The sequence below is a fragment of the Ovis canadensis genome, chromosome 22, assembly GCF_042477335.2.
Source record: "Ovis canadensis isolate MfBH-ARS-UI-01 breed Bighorn chromosome 22, ARS-UI_OviCan_v2, whole genome shotgun sequence".
NCBI classification, from domain to species: domain Eukaryota; kingdom Metazoa; phylum Chordata; class Mammalia; order Artiodactyla; family Bovidae; genus Ovis; species Ovis canadensis.
In genome coordinates, this window is record NC_091266.1 from 34,533,468 (window position 1) to 34,549,419 (window position 15,952).

At 52.4% G+C, this 15,952-nt stretch overlaps 1 protein-coding gene across 8 annotated transcripts in view; it reads right to left on the reverse strand.

The window, feature by feature from the left end:
• CRTAC1 (cartilage acidic protein 1) overlaps positions 1-15,952 on the reverse strand; it is a 166,528-nt gene that overhangs the window by 24,389 nt on the left and 126,187 nt on the right. For all 8 annotated transcript variants that reach the window (XR_011252243.1, XR_011252242.1, XM_069568282.1 and 5 more), the window contains exons 8-11: positions 13,463-13,599; positions 9,927-10,009; positions 8,999-9,099; positions 8,250-8,418 (exon numbers count right to left, since the gene is read on the reverse strand). Coding sequence is in view for 6 of the 8 variants with exons in the window: in XM_069568282.1 (XP_069424383.1) it covers positions 8,250-8,418; positions 8,999-9,099; positions 9,927-10,009; positions 13,463-13,599 (490 nt within the window). In the remaining 2 variants the exon portion in view is untranslated. The remainder of the gene's footprint in view (positions 1-8,249; positions 8,419-8,998; positions 9,100-9,926; positions 10,010-13,462; positions 13,600-15,952) is intronic.

Below are 15,952 nucleotides of genomic sequence, written 5' to 3' on the forward strand. Positions count from 1 at the left end.
GAAGGGAATTGCTCACAGCTACCCAGAGAGGGAATGTCTCATCCTGAAGCCCGCACTGCTTACCCCTTGTTCTATTGCCCACCCCACCCCCATGACCAAACCACCATGGACCAAGCATCATGCAGGGAGCTGGGATTCAGCAGGAAGCAGACAGACCTAGGACCCATCCTGGAGGAGCTGAGCCCTGTAGGGGCAATGAACACAGTGATCATGTTCAAATAAACTGGGAAAGCGCACATACAGTACCGGTGCCACGTGGTGAGCGAGGCGGGGTTAAAAGTCATTTCGTTGGAGGATGCAGGAGGAATAGGAGCTTGGGAGGCACAGAAGGGAAGGGAAGGACGTTCCAGGCAGAGGGTACAGCACAGGCAAAGGTATAGAGATGTGAAAAGGACATGCGTGTTGAAGATCAAGAAGCAGGTCAAAGTGGGCGAAGCAGGGTGTGAGCCTGTGCGTTAAGTGGGGTGGGTGGGAGAGGAGATGGGGAGGGACTGGGAACTCTCGAAGGTGTGACTGATTGAAGCTTCTCAACTACTCCACGAGGGAGAATTTATACCCACTCCCCCGATGTAGACACAGGCTTGGCAAAGTGCAGGGAACTGCAGGTGTTTGAGTTCGGACTGGAACCCAGGCTCCTGCCCCCAGGCTGGGCCGTTACCTTTGCCCCAGAAATTTCGAGTCTTCCCGCAGCTGCACAAGCCAGGGGGCCCGGCCACCAGACACTGCACAAGGGGCAGCCTTTGAGTTGGCCAGACTGCCAGGCCTGTGTCTGGGAGCAGAGGAGACCCCATTGGGAGCAGCAGGGAGTCGCCTCCTGCAGCTTTTAAAGGACAAAGGCTAAAGAGGCACAGAGAATTGCGCTTTTCAGAAGAATCACAAGCAAAACAGATGGTGGGAATACAGTTGGTGGAATATTTTTGCACTTTATTAAAGCGATTTTTATGTGGGCCACTGAATATTCCTTTCCTAAAAGAGCACCAGCCGGCTGGAAGGCAGCTCTGAGTCACTTGCGAACAATCAGCTGAAGGAAGGTGGGGTGTGTGTGTAGGGGATGGGGGAGCCATCAAAGCCTGGGGTGGGTTGGCCCGGGGGCGAGCCCAAGTGGGAGGCTGGTGGAGAAAGGAGATTACTGGCTTTTGTTTTCATGTATTGGCTTTGGTAGAGCTGCCTTAGCTCTTTGCTAACTCAGAACCAGAGAGCCTGGGTGTGGGCTACACGGAGTGGGTGTGGGCTACACGGAATGGGTGTGGGCTACATGGGATGGGTAAGCCGGGGTTGAGATGTTGGGGTTCAGAGCAACCCGAGTCCAGCAGGGCACTCAACAGGGGCTGTGAGCAGAAACGCTTGTTTATGAGGTTGGCTGGCCGTCTGCACTGGGAGGAGCAGGGGAAGGGCAGGACATGGTGGAAGGAGGCCAAGGGGCTCCCTGAGCAGGGGTGCGTGGGATGGTTTTACAGGATGAAGCTAAGAGCGCTCTGCACAACAGAGTGGCCCGCTGAGAGCCCCCTGCCCCTTGAAGCATGAAACGCAGCAAGGTCCCTGAGTTTTACTGTGTGATGTGATGCAGTCTGGACCCTTAGGCATGCACGTAAGGGTCTGAGAAGCTGAGTCCTCTAAGCACAGCTCAGTGCTGACCAAGCAAAGGCCCACAGCATGGGAAAACACTGAGAGGAGCTAGCCAGGTATGTCGGGGAGAGAAGTGCCCCAGGGAGGGGGCTGGCTGCTGAGGGGCACACGTGTGCACCCACACGTGTCCATGGACAAGCTGATCACCACACTTTGCTGCAAAATCAGGAGGCAGGGGTGGTTTTGGAGGCAGGAAGGAACGGAGTCAGAGGGGATGAGCAGGAGCATTATGGGTGGTGGAGGGGGCTTCCTGCAGCCCTCTGCCCTCCTGCACAGCCTCAGGGGGGCCCCACATCTTCTTCCTAGTCCTACTGACATCAGGACAGCCCTTTCTGCATTCCTGTTCTGGACCTGCCCCTGCTCACTGCAAATACCACAAAACAAACTTCTTCGGACTGGAAATCGCCCTACTGTCCGTCAGCAGGGCACTTGCTAAATAAATTATGAATGCAGCCACACAACAAAATGCGGTGCAGCACTGAAGGAAAACAAAGGAGAATGCTCAGGCTTGGAAGAATGTCCAGGATATACTGTTAGGAGAGAGGGGAGAAAAGCAAGTTTGGGAATAATAGGGAGAGTATGATAATTTCCGTTAAAAAAGCTTCTGAGGCATATTTATTTATAAATGAGCTCCTGTGTATTTTACATGCAATAAAATCTTATCAAAAAGTGTGGAATTGGGAAGAGGCTGTCCCAGACTACCTACTGAAATGGCTCCCTGCCTGTTCCCTTCGCATTCCTAATTCCTTTACCCTGTTCTGCATTTTCTTTTTTTTTTTATAGCACTTAATGTCTCCTAACCTTTTATATATTTACCTAGTTGTTATGTTTACTAGGTATCATATGTGACTCCTCCTTCCACTGGAAGGTAAGGTCACCCACAGCAAGGATCTTCCTTCAGTTAGTGTTTGGCACATAGTAGGTGCTCAGTAAGCAGCAGCTAAATGGGTCACATAACCCTGGGGGAGGAGAGAATCTTTCCTTTTTGCTTAATATTCCACACGTAGTGGTGAGATTGCAGGTTATTTTTACTTACTTTTTTTTAATGGTGTTATATTTTCTAATTTTCCTGTAATCAATATGCATTATTCTTACAGTCAGAAAAAAAAAAAAAACCTAAGGCTTTCTAAAAAAATTGCAAATGCTGCTCTCCCTGCAGGGCTCTAGGTGCCAGTCTGGTGCCCCTGGAGAGGCTCCTGGGCTCCTCCTGGTCCTCCCTCCCCAGCAATGCCCCTCCTACTGAAAGCTGCCGTGGCTGTGGCTGTCCCCACTCTGCGACCCCCTCCATTCTGCCCACCCTCTCTGCGGGGCTCTGGGAGCTCCCTTTTCAGGAGCTGCGTGTTGAAGATCAAGGAGCAGGTCTTGTGGTGTTGGAGAATGAGGCCTGCACTGCCCTGCCTCCCTTTTCAGACTCTGCTCCCACGAGACCCTTCCCGTCCTGTGGACGTCATGAACACGCTCACCTCTGGCCTTTGTTCAAGCCAGGCCGGCCCCTGGATGCCCCGCTTTGGCCCCCATCCACGCCTTACAAATTCCTACCATTGTTCTAGACCTAGTTTGAGGCCCACTTCCTTGCTTGGAGCAGAGTGGGTTTCTCCCGTCTCAGTCTTCTCACAGCCTCTGGGCCAGTGTGACGGAGCACCCAAAACTGCTTGCGACCAGAGCGCCTGTGTCCATCAGCCGCTCTCACGGGACTGCGAGCCTGGAGGGCAGGCAGCATTTCCTTGTTTCACCTGTCTCTTGGCCACATCTCTTGGGCTCTCCCGCACCCCGTTTCTGCCTCCTCACTCCTCTCTTTCCGCAATCCTCCCTTCCCATCTGGCTTTCCCACTGGCTCCCTCGCCTCTGCCCCACTGCTGGCCCCTCCACCAGTCAGGAAGGCCTGCGCTGTGCTGGATCCATGAAGATCCTTCTGGAAGTGGGGGTCTCGAAGCTGCAGGGGTGGGGCCTCCTGCCCCTCGCTGTGTCCCTGGCTGTTGGCCCTGCTGCCTGCTGAGCGGCCTTAGGGAGTCTCACTGCCAGGCCCATGGCTGACCCGTTGGGGCCGGTCTCCAAGTGTAGTCTTCCCTCTCTGCCTCTCTGGGAGTGAATCCATTGGTGGGGAGGCTGCAGGGGGCCTGTGGAGCAGTCTGAACCAGAGTTCAGACCCAGAACAAACCCCATGGTGATGCAAAAGAGCAAGGACTGGCAGTCTGGGCTGTCAGGGAGTCCCGAGCAGGAGCAGCCTCTATAACCCTGAGCTGTGGAGGCAGACAGTTGGGAAGAGTCATGGAGGCTTTGGGCCCCTGTGATACCATCAAATGATCTTGCAAGGCTTCCCAGCTGGAGAAGCAGGTCCATTCTGGCAGGGACAGACACTGGCCAGAGAAGAGGCCCAATAAGACCCATAAGACATACCTCAAAATAGCAGAGGCAGCTCAAGGGGAGAGGGGAAGGAGAACCCAGCCGCAGTCCTGGCCTCAACATTGATTTGCTTTGTGAGCCTCAATTTCTTTATCTGTACAATGGGGTGTGGGTTGATAGCCAAGCCAGATATCTGGATAAACATCCCACCTGTGAGACCACGGCTGTCACCATGGTATGGATGGGCTCACTTGGGTCATCTGGTAACTGAGGGGTCACAGATGTCCCGTGAGAAAGGGGCAGAGCAGGACCCTGGCTGGCTGCGCACAGAACAGCTTTGGGAGTCCGGCAGTCAAGTCATGGTGGTTAAGACCCCAGACTGTGGTGTTCAAGGAGATGGGGTCCAAGTCCAGTCCTCCCTATCTTCTGGAGGTGTGACTTAATCTCAGTCTTAGTTGCTGGACCTGTAAAATGGGGCTATGATTCTTAGTTCATCCTGCTGTGGTGAGACTGGAATAAGGTATCTTAGGTAAAGCATTTAGACCAGTGTCAGGCATACACTAAGCACTTGATTAATGGCGACTACTACTATATTGTAAGAGAGGACTATGTATTTAAAAGTCATCCTAGGACTTCCCTGGTGGTCCAGTGGCTGAAACTCTGTGTTCTGTGTAGGGAGACCAGGTTCGATCCCTGGTTGGGGAACGAGCCTGCATGTAGCAACTAAGGCCTGACACAGCCAAATAAATAAATAGATACATATTTAAAAATAAAATAAAAGAAAAGAAAAGTCATCTGTGCCATTAGGGCCAGCAAAGTAAATGGCTGCCTTAAAAGTAATCGACTTCCACCTTCGGGTTGACCCACCCAGGGTGAAATAGCCTGAGAAAATGCTCATATAACCAGGCCCTGGGTCCCCTAAATATTTATGCCTCTTTTTCAGATGACATAAATATTATGTGTTGCCTATAAAAATTGGAAAACACATACACACATACACAAAATATGAAAGTGAAGTGAAGTGTTAGTCACTCAGCCGTGTCCAACTCTTTACAACCCCATAGGTTGTAGACTGCCAGGCTCCTCTGTCCATGGAATTCTCCATGCAACAATATAGAGTGGGTAGCCATTCCCTTCTCCAGGGGATCTTCCTGACCCAGGAACTGAATCCGAGTCTCCTGTATTGCAGGCAGATTCCTTACCGTCTGAGCCCCCAGGGAAGCCCAAACTACTGAAGACAAAGTATGGAAGAAAATAAAAATCACCGGCCCAGTTAGGTCTGGATTTGAATCTTGGCTCTGCCATTTATGTGACTGGGGAATGTTTAATGGTTCTGATCCTCAGGTTTCCCATTTGTAAAATGGGGATAAATCATGCCCATATCAAAGGGTAATCATGAGGATGACGTGAAATATAGTGAGTAAAATGTCACCACACCTAGAACAAGAAAGAATTACCATATGGATCCAGCCACTCAAGGAGAACCACTGTTCACACTTTCTGCATTTTCTTTAGTTTTTTTTCTATGCCCATATGATGTATATATAATATTAACGTACACATATATATTTGTTAATTTGAGACCGGAGTGCCTATTCTTTTTATGTTAATATCATGAGGTGCTCACATAAGGGGGAGGGTATCTGATTTTGAACCATTTGACTCAGATGGTTTCCTTTCTTTTTTTTTTTTTTTTAATACTTATTTTCCATTTTTGTCCATGTCGCATGGCATGTGGGATCTTAGTTCCTCAGCCAGGGACTGAGCCTGCACCTCCTGCAGGGGAGGCACGGACTCTTAACTCTGGACTGCCAAGGGACATTCCTTAAATGTTTTCTTAATCGTCGTGTTTTAGTAAAGACACTGTTGCCCGCATCCCCCACCCCGTAGTGTTTCTCGGTACTTTTTCCATTATTGTGCTTCCTCCCCAAGAAGACCTTTTATTACTTTTTCCCCCCTAATTCCCTTCCTTAGTGCATTTCTTTAAAAATGCTTTGTTTTGGAAGAATTATTGATTCACACAAAGTTGTACAAGATAGTACAGAGTGGTTCTGTATGCCTTTCATCCAGTTGCCCCCATATACTTAATGTTACCTATACCTTATGTAACTATAATACAACATCAAAACCAGGAAGTTGACATTGGCACGATGTGTGTGTATAAGTTCTTTGTTTTCTTTTATCACCTGTTGAATTGTGCAGCTCCCACCATGATCAAAACACAGAACGGCTCCATCACCATGGGGACCTCCTTGGGGTTTTCCCTTTAAAGTCATGCCCACCCCTCCCCTTTTCACCATTTCTAACCCCCAGCAACTACTGATCTATTTTCCATCTCTATAATTTTGTCACTTTGAGAATATTATATAAATGGAATCAATAGTATGTGACTTTCTGAGACTGACTTCACTGACCCCCCCTCCCCCACCACTCATCATGATACACATGAGAGCTATCCAAATTGCTGCATGTATCAATGGTTCATTCCTTTTTATTGCTGAGTAAGCTTCCCTAGTGGCTTAGCTGGTAAAGAATCCTCCTGCAATATGGGAGACCTGAGTTTGATCCCTGGGTTGGGAAGATCCCCTGGAAAAGGGAGTGGCTACCCGCTCCACTATTCTGGCCTGGAGAATTCCATGGACTGTAAAGTCTATGGGGACATGATTGAGTGACTTTCACTTTTCAATATTCCATGGTGTGAATGGATGGCAGCTTGTTGACCCATTAACCCACTGATGGACATTGAGGCTGTTTCCAGTTTGGGCTATTAGAGACAAAGTTACTATGAACAATCAGGCATAGATTTTTCTGTGGACATAAGTTTTCATTTACCTGGGATAAAACCCAGCAGTGCAATTGCTGGGTCTTATAGACTGAGCGACTTTCATAGTAGTTGTAGAGTATAGTTTTTTTTTTGTCTTAAAAGAAATGCCAAACTATTTTCCAGAGTAGATGTACCAGCAATGAATGAGAGATCCAGCTTCTCCACATCCTTGCCAGCATTTGGCCTTGTAACTTTTGTTACTTTAGCTATACTAATTGATGCTTTTGAACTGTGGTATTGGAGAAGACTCTTGAGAGTCCCTTGGACTCCAAGGAGATCCAACCAGTCCATTCTGAAGGAGATCAGCCCTGGGACTTCTTTGGAAGGAATGATGCTAAAGCTGAAACTCCAGTACTTTGGCCACCTCATGAGAAGAGTTGACTCATTGGTAAAGACTCTGATGCTGGGAGGGATTGGGGGCAGGAGGAGAAGGGGACAACCGAGGATGAGATGGCTGGATGGCATCACTAACTCGATGGATGTGAGTCTGAGTGAACTCCGGGAGTTGGTGATTGACAGGGAGGCCTGACGTGCTGCGTTTCATGGGGTCGCAAAGAGTCAGACATGACTGAGTGACTGAACTGAACTGAACTGAACTGAATAGATGTATAGTGATATTTTATTAACACCACAGGTATACTGCGTATCTGTTTATGTTATATATATATGTATACACACAAATATACTAGACATATTTGTACACGCATACATGTGTGAGTGCTCAGTGGTTGAGTTGTATCTGACTCTTTGTGACCCCATGGACTGTAGCCCGCCACGCTCTTCTGTCCATGGGATTCTCCAGGCAAGAATACTGGAGTGGGTTGCCATTTCCTTCTTCAGGGGATCTTCCTGACCCAGGGATTGAACCCATGTCTCCTGTGTCTCTTGCACTGGCAGGCAGATTTCTTACCACTGAGCCACCTGGGGATCCCATACATACATATATATATATACATAAAAGAGTAGAAGTTTTTTCAATTGCCCTCTCCCAGTCAAGAACCTATTTTTACCTTCTGGGGGATGGCATCACCGCCATGCTTCTCCCAAGCCTTCTAGCTAAGAGGAGGCACCCAGGGTTTGCTGAGACACTTTAATTACTGAACCAATACCCAGGCATCTGGGGAAGCAGCTGGTGTGGACAGGTTTGGTGTAGCCATTGTTTGAAGAACAAGGCCGTAGCCTTGAACAAATGGAGAATTAAATACTCTGACCCCAAGGTCAACTGCTTTGTCAGAGGCACGGGGATGGGGACCCCAGCAAGAAGTGGGGCATAAAGAACCTCCCTTCTGAGTTCAGGTTCATCTCAAAGCAGGGTTCCCTCCAGTAGCTGGTGGTACCTGGAAGATGCTCAGGCTGTGAGCCCTGCATTTCAGTGGGCTCTGCAGAGCCCTGCATCCCACTGCCCTGACAAGAGCCCACGGCACTCCCTAGACCCCCACCCTGAGCCCTGACTCACCTAAGCCAAAGTGAGCCACGGGCTCCATCTCACACAGGTAGCCTGAGCCCCCGTCGATGATCCTCAGGTGTGCCCCGCTCTTCTTGGTATAGAGCACGACCTTGGCACCCCTGGCAAAGGCCCCAAACCGGGTTCGTGGCACCACCCTCAGCCAGTTGTTGCTGAAGCCCTGTAGCGGGGGAGGAGCACAGGTCTGGGCATCAGCCGGGTGGGTGGAAGGATCAGAGGAGGAAGAGGGGGAGAAGACAAGGGGCAGAGGAAAAAGAGGAGGAGGGAGCCAGGCAGGGAGGGCGAGCAAGGCAGGCTGACTGATTGAAGTTTGCCAGGAGCAGCTCTGGAAAGAGCAGGGAAAGCCAATTCTGTCTTATTGTTTAGTCACTCAGTCGTGTCTGTCTCTTTGCGACTCTGTGGACTGTAGCCCGCCAGGCTCCTCTGTCCATGGGATTTCCCAGGCGAGGATACTGGAGTGGGGTGCCGTTTCCTTCTCCAGGGGATCGTCCCAAAAATAGGCTCAGGGAAAGCATTTTTTGGAGACGTGCCAGTGGAAGGAGAGGGGCAGAAGACTTCTCTGAGAAGCAGCCTTCTTGGGGGCTTAGTGAGTATCTGGGAACTCATCCGCTTCCTCCCTGGGATGTCCATTTCCTGCCACTCTAGTCAAACAAGCACCCGGGGCTCCTCTGTTCTCATTCATCCCAGGCCCAGGGGAGCATGCCAGGCAGGGCTCTGTGGGTCCCAAGGTCCAAGCACACCTGATTCCCCCGGAAGACGGACAGCGGCTGAGCCATGGACTCTCCGTGGGACAAGATGAGGTCCAGCATCCCGTCTCCATCGAAGTCGGTCACCACGCCCCCTGCAACAGCACAGATTTCAGTCTGGCCATCGGCCAGGAGACCAACAGGAGAAGGGCTCCTAACCTGGGCCAGTCCACACCCTGGGTGTGAAGGAAAGAGTGCAGCACTGGGCCATGAAGCCTGGACCATGAAGCTCCTCTCCTTCTAATATCTGCTCGTGATAGGAATTTGTGGAAATCGGGCGGAGGTCCCTTTCATTCCACTGGACTTTTGCAAGGAGAGTGTGGGTACAAACAACTTGGACGATGAGGGCTTCTGTCTGGTCTGTTATACACAATATAGACATGTGCACAGGTTTTTTTAATCAATCTATCACGTGTTTGCATATACTAGTCTCCTTTTCATCCTCATTACAACCCAGAGACATGAAGAAGGCACGTGCAGTTATCCCCATTTCATGGGTGTGGAGAACAAGACCCAGAAGATGGAGCACCTTCTCCAAGACAATGGCAATGGCAGGGCCGGGTCTTAGGCCTCCTGATCCAGTGCTCTTTCTCTGCCACCAGACTGAATGCCAGCAGGGGTCAGACTGCAGGACCCCCAGCCTCTCCTTAACCCCCCTCCCGGCACAGCATCAGCAGGGACACTACTGCCCACGGCTGCCAACACCTGTGACCCCACAGCCCCGGGGCTGGGAGAATGGACCTTTCCCTCCTCTGCTTCCAGCCTGGCACTCCCAGGCCCCTCCCCGCTCCCACCCCGGGGATCTCAGCCTTCAGGGAGGGTGGGGACAGTACAAGCCAGGCTATGAGGCTTGCTGCAGCATCCCTGCTAAGGGCAGTGCTGAGCTGGAGGATAGCAGGCTGGAGCCCTCAGGTGTCCTCACCTGTGCCCCGGCCTTCAGGCTCCAAGGCATCGCCAGGGTTGAGCTCCTCGATGAGGGGGTCGCCGTGCTCCCTGCGGATGATGCTGCAGGAGAGGAGAAAGGCGGTTCATGGATGACCACACGTGGCAAAGCCCCAGTGGGCCCTCTGGACCTGGGAGTCCACTAACTCCATTTTCTGTGCTCTGAGCACCCTGAGACCCCGCCACCTGCACACCGACAGAGCCAGTCTGCTCACAGACCCTGTGTACACCCTGGCCGTGCCTTTCTCGGGTTTTAATTTATGTTGGTAAATATGGATTTTTCCTTCTCTAATGGATGAATTATAGACAGCCTGGGGAAGGGCAGGTGATGGATGGAGAAGGGGCAGGGACGCAGCTACCTTCAACTGACCTTCACTTTCCTTCATGTGGCCCTGGGTTTTCCAGTTCCGGATGCTACACAGGGTCCCACCCCACTCCAGTGCCACCTCCTCCACACCCTCCCTGATCGTCCAGCTAGAAGCAGTGCCTTCCTGCTCTGCCTCTGTCACTTTCCTGGCCTTTATCCCTTTCTGCCTTGGGCTGAAGCTCTGCATGAATGCATCTTATCTCCCCAGTTAGACTGAGTTCTTTGCAGGCTGGGACCACGTATTCTTCTCTGCATCTCCTGCAGCGTCTAACAGTGCCTGGTTCTCAGGAAGCTCCAAGTGCATGCCTGTGGCCTGCATGGAGGAATTTCGGAGGCAAAAGGGAGGGAAGGGTCCCTTTGGGTTGCTGGGGTTCTATTTTGCATTCTGAATCACGGTAATATTTGCTGTAGACAAGCCCACTGTGAAAATGCTGCTCTTCTTGCACTTTGAGCTGAATGTTGATGATGGCCTTGAGCTTCCTCTCCAATTTTTCTCCCTCGTTAGGGTCTTGCAGCTTTGGGTGCTCTGCCCTGGCTGTGTGGAGCAGTTCTGGGGTCAGGGTCAGGGAAGAACCAGGAGGGATCTTTATCACGCTCCCCACACATTGCAGGTGGGGCTTGTTGCTCAAATCACAGGGTCACCAGAGGGCTGTGCTGTGGCCAGTGCTTTCTTTTAGGAGCAGGCCAGGGTTCCCTGAGCTGGAGCTTCTGGGGGCTGGATGGCAGAGAGGGCTGGTAGAACTGCAGGGTGGGTGTAGGCTAGAGCACGTACCCTGGGACGCGTCCTCCGTCCACACACGGCAGCTGCATGGAGCACGCCCGCGTGTGCAGCCTGGCCAGCGAGCAGCATGCCTGGCAGTGTCCTTGTGGGGTGTGCCAGCCTGCTGCAGCTGTGCATGCCTCAGCCTGCTAGCACCCACGGTCCCTTTGGCCATTCGTGTCCTGTAACCTCTGTCACCACTGGGCAGAGACACCCTGGGGTTCAGGTGACAATGCATATAAGGGTTCCTGGGGGAGAAAGCCCGGAAGTTCTAGTGCAGAGCTGGGCAAACTCACCCAGATTTGGGCAACCAGGGCAGGCTTCTCAGTGGAAAGGTCAACAAAGCTGAGACCAGAACGATGTCCATGTCACTCAGAAGAGAAAGAGGGGCAGAGGATGTGGGCAGCCTGAGTCCAGGCCTGGCCCAGCCCAGAACTGAAGGAAGCTCATGGTGTCTGACCCTAAGGTGCAAACTGGGAAATGGAAAGTGACAAGGCTCGGACAAAGCCAGCCTATGGGACGTGTCAACGAGAAGGTGGTGGCGGTGGGGGCTTCTAAGGGGTTTACGAGGAAGAGGGGTGTGGCCAGAATTGCATTTTCAACAGCTTGCTCTGTGGACCTGGGCGCAGAATGGCAGCTAAGGAGCGGGAATGTGCAGGGGTGGAGCCCTGGGAACAGAGCAGCAAGGTAGGCGTGTAAGTGGTGCCACCACACACATCCCGCCTGGCCAGGAGAGTCCTTGCTCCTGCCCGCAGTCCTGCCGTTATTAACAGGGTCCCTGCACGCTTGTTTAGCACCTGGTGTGGGCGAAGAGTTCCCTGGTTTCCCAGGCATCGCTGAAGGGCTTGTGGACTCAAGCACAGCAAGGTTTTGCATCTCCAGTGACTCCTACAAGGAGCCCACCACGTTCATTTCAGCCATAGGTGACAAGCCCGCTTGGTGTGGGGTAGGTGGGGGCTCCACTTCCAGAGTTGCCAGCTGAGTGGTGGCCCCAGCCACTGCCACAGGGACTCAGGGCACAACCACGTATCTGGGAAGTGGCTTTCCTGCTGCTGCGTGGAGGCAGACACACTGACCTGGGGGGTGACCATGTGTGTGGACAGCCTGGGCCGGCCTGCCCTCGGGATGGCCAGAGGGAGGATGGGGATTTGATGGAGGCCAGGCGGGCAGGGGAGATGCCTGGGTTCTCGGACTACAGAGACTCTCTGGTGCTCAAGGGACCTGGTGAGGGACACTTTATTAGCCAGAGAAGGAAAGCAGTGTCTCTGTTAATGAGCAATTGATCTTCTGCAATTAATCTGGAAGTTGTGAATAAGCTTTTTGCGAGGCACCTAATTAGTAAATCTGGGGCCTTCGGGGGGTGATTACAGCCAGTCGGGATTGATGCTTTGTTAATAATTATATTTTAAAACACGCTTAGTCACAGCCCTTGCCTTTTATTAATAGTCGGGGGCCCTCCTGCGGGAGGGGGTGGGGTCTTGGGGAACTGAGCAGATGATGTGGCCCATTTCCTGCATCCAAGGCCCTGGGCCACCCTGCTCTCCCCACATGGTCTTGAGGCCCATTAGCATGTTTCAGGCCAGGAACAGGGCCATCTCAGGTCACATGGGTCCTGAGGTTTGTTCCCCAACAGCAGCTCTCCAACCTCAATGTGCTAAGAATCACCTCATGCCTAGCATATGTGTTAAAAAAGACAGATGTCTGGGCCTCAACCCTGGAGATTCAGATCCGGGAGATCTGGGCTGGGCCTAGGGATTCTGTATCTTAAAGAAGCACTCCAGGTGGTTCTGACACCAGTGGTCTCTGGGCCCCGATTAGAGAAGTGCTGCCTTGGAAAATCTAACCCCTCCTTCTTACATGCAGCGCTCAGATGCTTGCATTCTTGTCCACCACTAATTGTCTCATCTAGCATTTCCCAAAGGATATTTTGCAGAGCGCCAATCCCAGGAGCAGAATCTCTGAAAGCAGTGCCCTGCGGTCAAATCTATTTGGAATACTCCATCCACCTCGGAGCGTAAGATACTCACAGTCATGTTAAGGTTATGAGAAGTCCTATAGTCAATACACCTGTATTGGCTTCATCCGGGTGCACCCAAACAGATGTGGCTCTGGGACTCCTTTGGATGGTGGAGCGGAACCTGGCTTCTGTGTACACTTTGCCCAGGTTCCCCCCTCCCCCACCCATTTCCACCCTCTGCTAACAGCAGGAGGCCAGCTTCCTGCCATTCTCTCAACTTTTCACTCAATTCCTGTCCTTCCCCTTTCTCTGCTCCTTCACCAGGGGACCTGCCTCCTCCCTCCCCTTGGAGCTCCTCTTCTGAGTCCTAAACCTTCCTCCCTGACCCCACTGCGAAGCGTGAGTAGCCACGAGCCGGGCTGAAGCATCTACCGGAAGAGGCGGTTGGCTGAGGAGCTGCGGTGGGCGAAGTTGTTGAAGAAGACCTCCAGCTCCTGGTCATTGTCAAAGTCAGCGGCGATGACTGTGCGCACAGGGGAGGGCATGGAGAACTTGGGCGAGGCGATGTCCTGGGGAGAGAGGGCTGCAGGTCAGTGGACAGAGTGGGCCAGAGGCCGACTCCCACCACCCTTGTGTGTGCCTGTGTGCACGTGCCTGTGTGCACGTGCCTGTTTGTGTGTGTGCCTGTTTGTGTGCAAAGATAAAAACCCACGCTAGCACATCCTCTATCATCTTCCCCGTAAGGGCCCCAGGGTGCTGTGTTTAGGACCACATGAACCCCAGGCTGCTTGTAGGAGAACAAGAAGGTAAGAGGAACAGTCCAAATTCACACCAGGGAAGCGCCTTGCTGTTCCCTGGTCGGGACCACACGTGGCCCTCCTATCAGTCACTCGAGGCAGGGCTGACATGAGCGTTCCCATTTCACAGGTAAGGTAACTGAGTCCGGGAGAGGAAGGAAATTGCCCATTGTTGTAGCTGATGAGCCAGGCCACCACCTGGCTCCAACACCAGATGCTAGAGGCCCTTTCTAATGTGTGCCCTTTCTCCTCCACAGCCGAGGCACAGTCTGGGTGGAACCTGGGAAATCCTGTGCATTGAATCCAGGCCTCTCTGCTGACTCGCTGTGTGATCTCAGGAAAGTTACTCAACCCCTCAGATCTCACCTTCCTCCTTAGTAACATGGGGATAAGTAATAGCTGCTCAGGCTGTGAGGACTGCGTGTAAAGAGCTTGGCAGAGTGGGCTCAAGGTGAATCCCGAGGGGTCTGTCTTGGCCTTGCCCCAGCTGTCAGCCTCATGGAAAGTGGCAGAGGTGGCCTTCAGCTGGGTATTGCTGTCTCCATTACCTTTTTTCTTGGAGTCTTTTGATTTTTTTTTTTTTTCTTGAGACATCCACTTTGGGACATGCAGGATCAGACACCTCTGCCCAGGGCTCATGAGGAGACCCCAGACCCAGGACAGCCCAGCAGGGACCTCAAAGTGCTGACAGGGCCTTGATGGACCTGGCAAAGGGTCCCGTGTATGGGACTTGACTTTTAAATAGAAGAAGAGCTATGTAGGGAGACCTTTTTTTTTTTTTTCTGAGCAGAATATCCATTCCAGGTGGGTTTGTCCTTTAAAGACTTAGAAATCTGTCTAAATCTCAGGGCCCATGTGGGGAGAACTAGGAAGGGCCCATGGGGGTGTCTGGGGGTGGCCCCCTGCCCCTTGGCCCCAGGCCTCCTGCTTCAGGCCCTCTCCCCTGGTGGCAGGAAGGAGCTGCCTGCTCTGGGTTGCCCAGGGAGGGAGGCTGTCCCCATCAATGCAGTCACAAGGCTGATTGAGAGCCTGGCCAGCTGTCAAGGGTGGGCTGAACAGGGCCACGAGAGCTGGTAACAAAGAGACCTCAGGACCTTGAAGTCGTTATTCTATTGATTCTGTAAAAATGGAAACCTACATAGGCCCCTTGGGGTTGCCCCAGCTGGATGCCTGGGCTTCCAAGATAATGTATGTAAGATGCTTAGCACAGCTCCTGGCACACGGAAGGCACTTGATAAATGGGGCCTCTATTATCATTGCTCCTGTGACCTGGGCTGGGCTGTCGAGAGGGTTGGCTGACATTTGGGGCTGGATCATTCTTTGTTGCGGACTCTCCAGTGCCTCATAGGATGTTTAGCAGCACCCAGTCTGCTGCATAAGAGATGCCAGTAGTACTTGATCCCACCTGTGACAACTGATAATGTCCCCAGACATCATCAAATGTCCTGGGATGGGGACAAAATCACCCCTGATTGCGAACCTGTGTTAGAATAAAAAGCTGAACAGAGATGAAAATCACCCACGATCCTAGGATCAGCTGTCCCGAGTTCAGGGTGTCCCTCCTCCCCACCCAGACAGCCTGGGTCTCACACCTCTGCAGGGAGAGAGCGCTGGGCCTGAGCACGCCTAGGTGGCTACCTTCAGAGAGGGGGCTTGTGGTGGTCCCTCAGAGAGAAGGTCCCTGGAGACTTCTCTGGGATCATCAAGTTTCTTGCTCCCTTGGGGGTTTTTGGCAAGACTACATACCTCCAGAGCCATCCTGACTCCTGGAAAGCGTCTCTACTGTCCCATGCCCTGCATCACCTTCCCCGAGAAAGGCCCAATCTCAAGCTCATTAGCCTGGTGGCACCTCCCTTCCTGCCACCGAACAGCCTTTCTGAAGAATTCTTGGCATCACAGACCATTGATGGCTCAGGGAGGGGGCACAGAGAGGGGTCTGATGTCACCTTGCCCACCACCTGCTATTTGGCCAGAGCGGGCAGCTGTTGGGAGCTCTATGACCTCAACCTACCCCGACCCCTACTCCCACTGTACCCTTGGCCTGAGCCTTGATTTGAAATGCTCAGGCCCGGGCTATGGGAGAAGCGCTCCCAATTCAGACGATGAAACCCCTCTCATGGGGCCT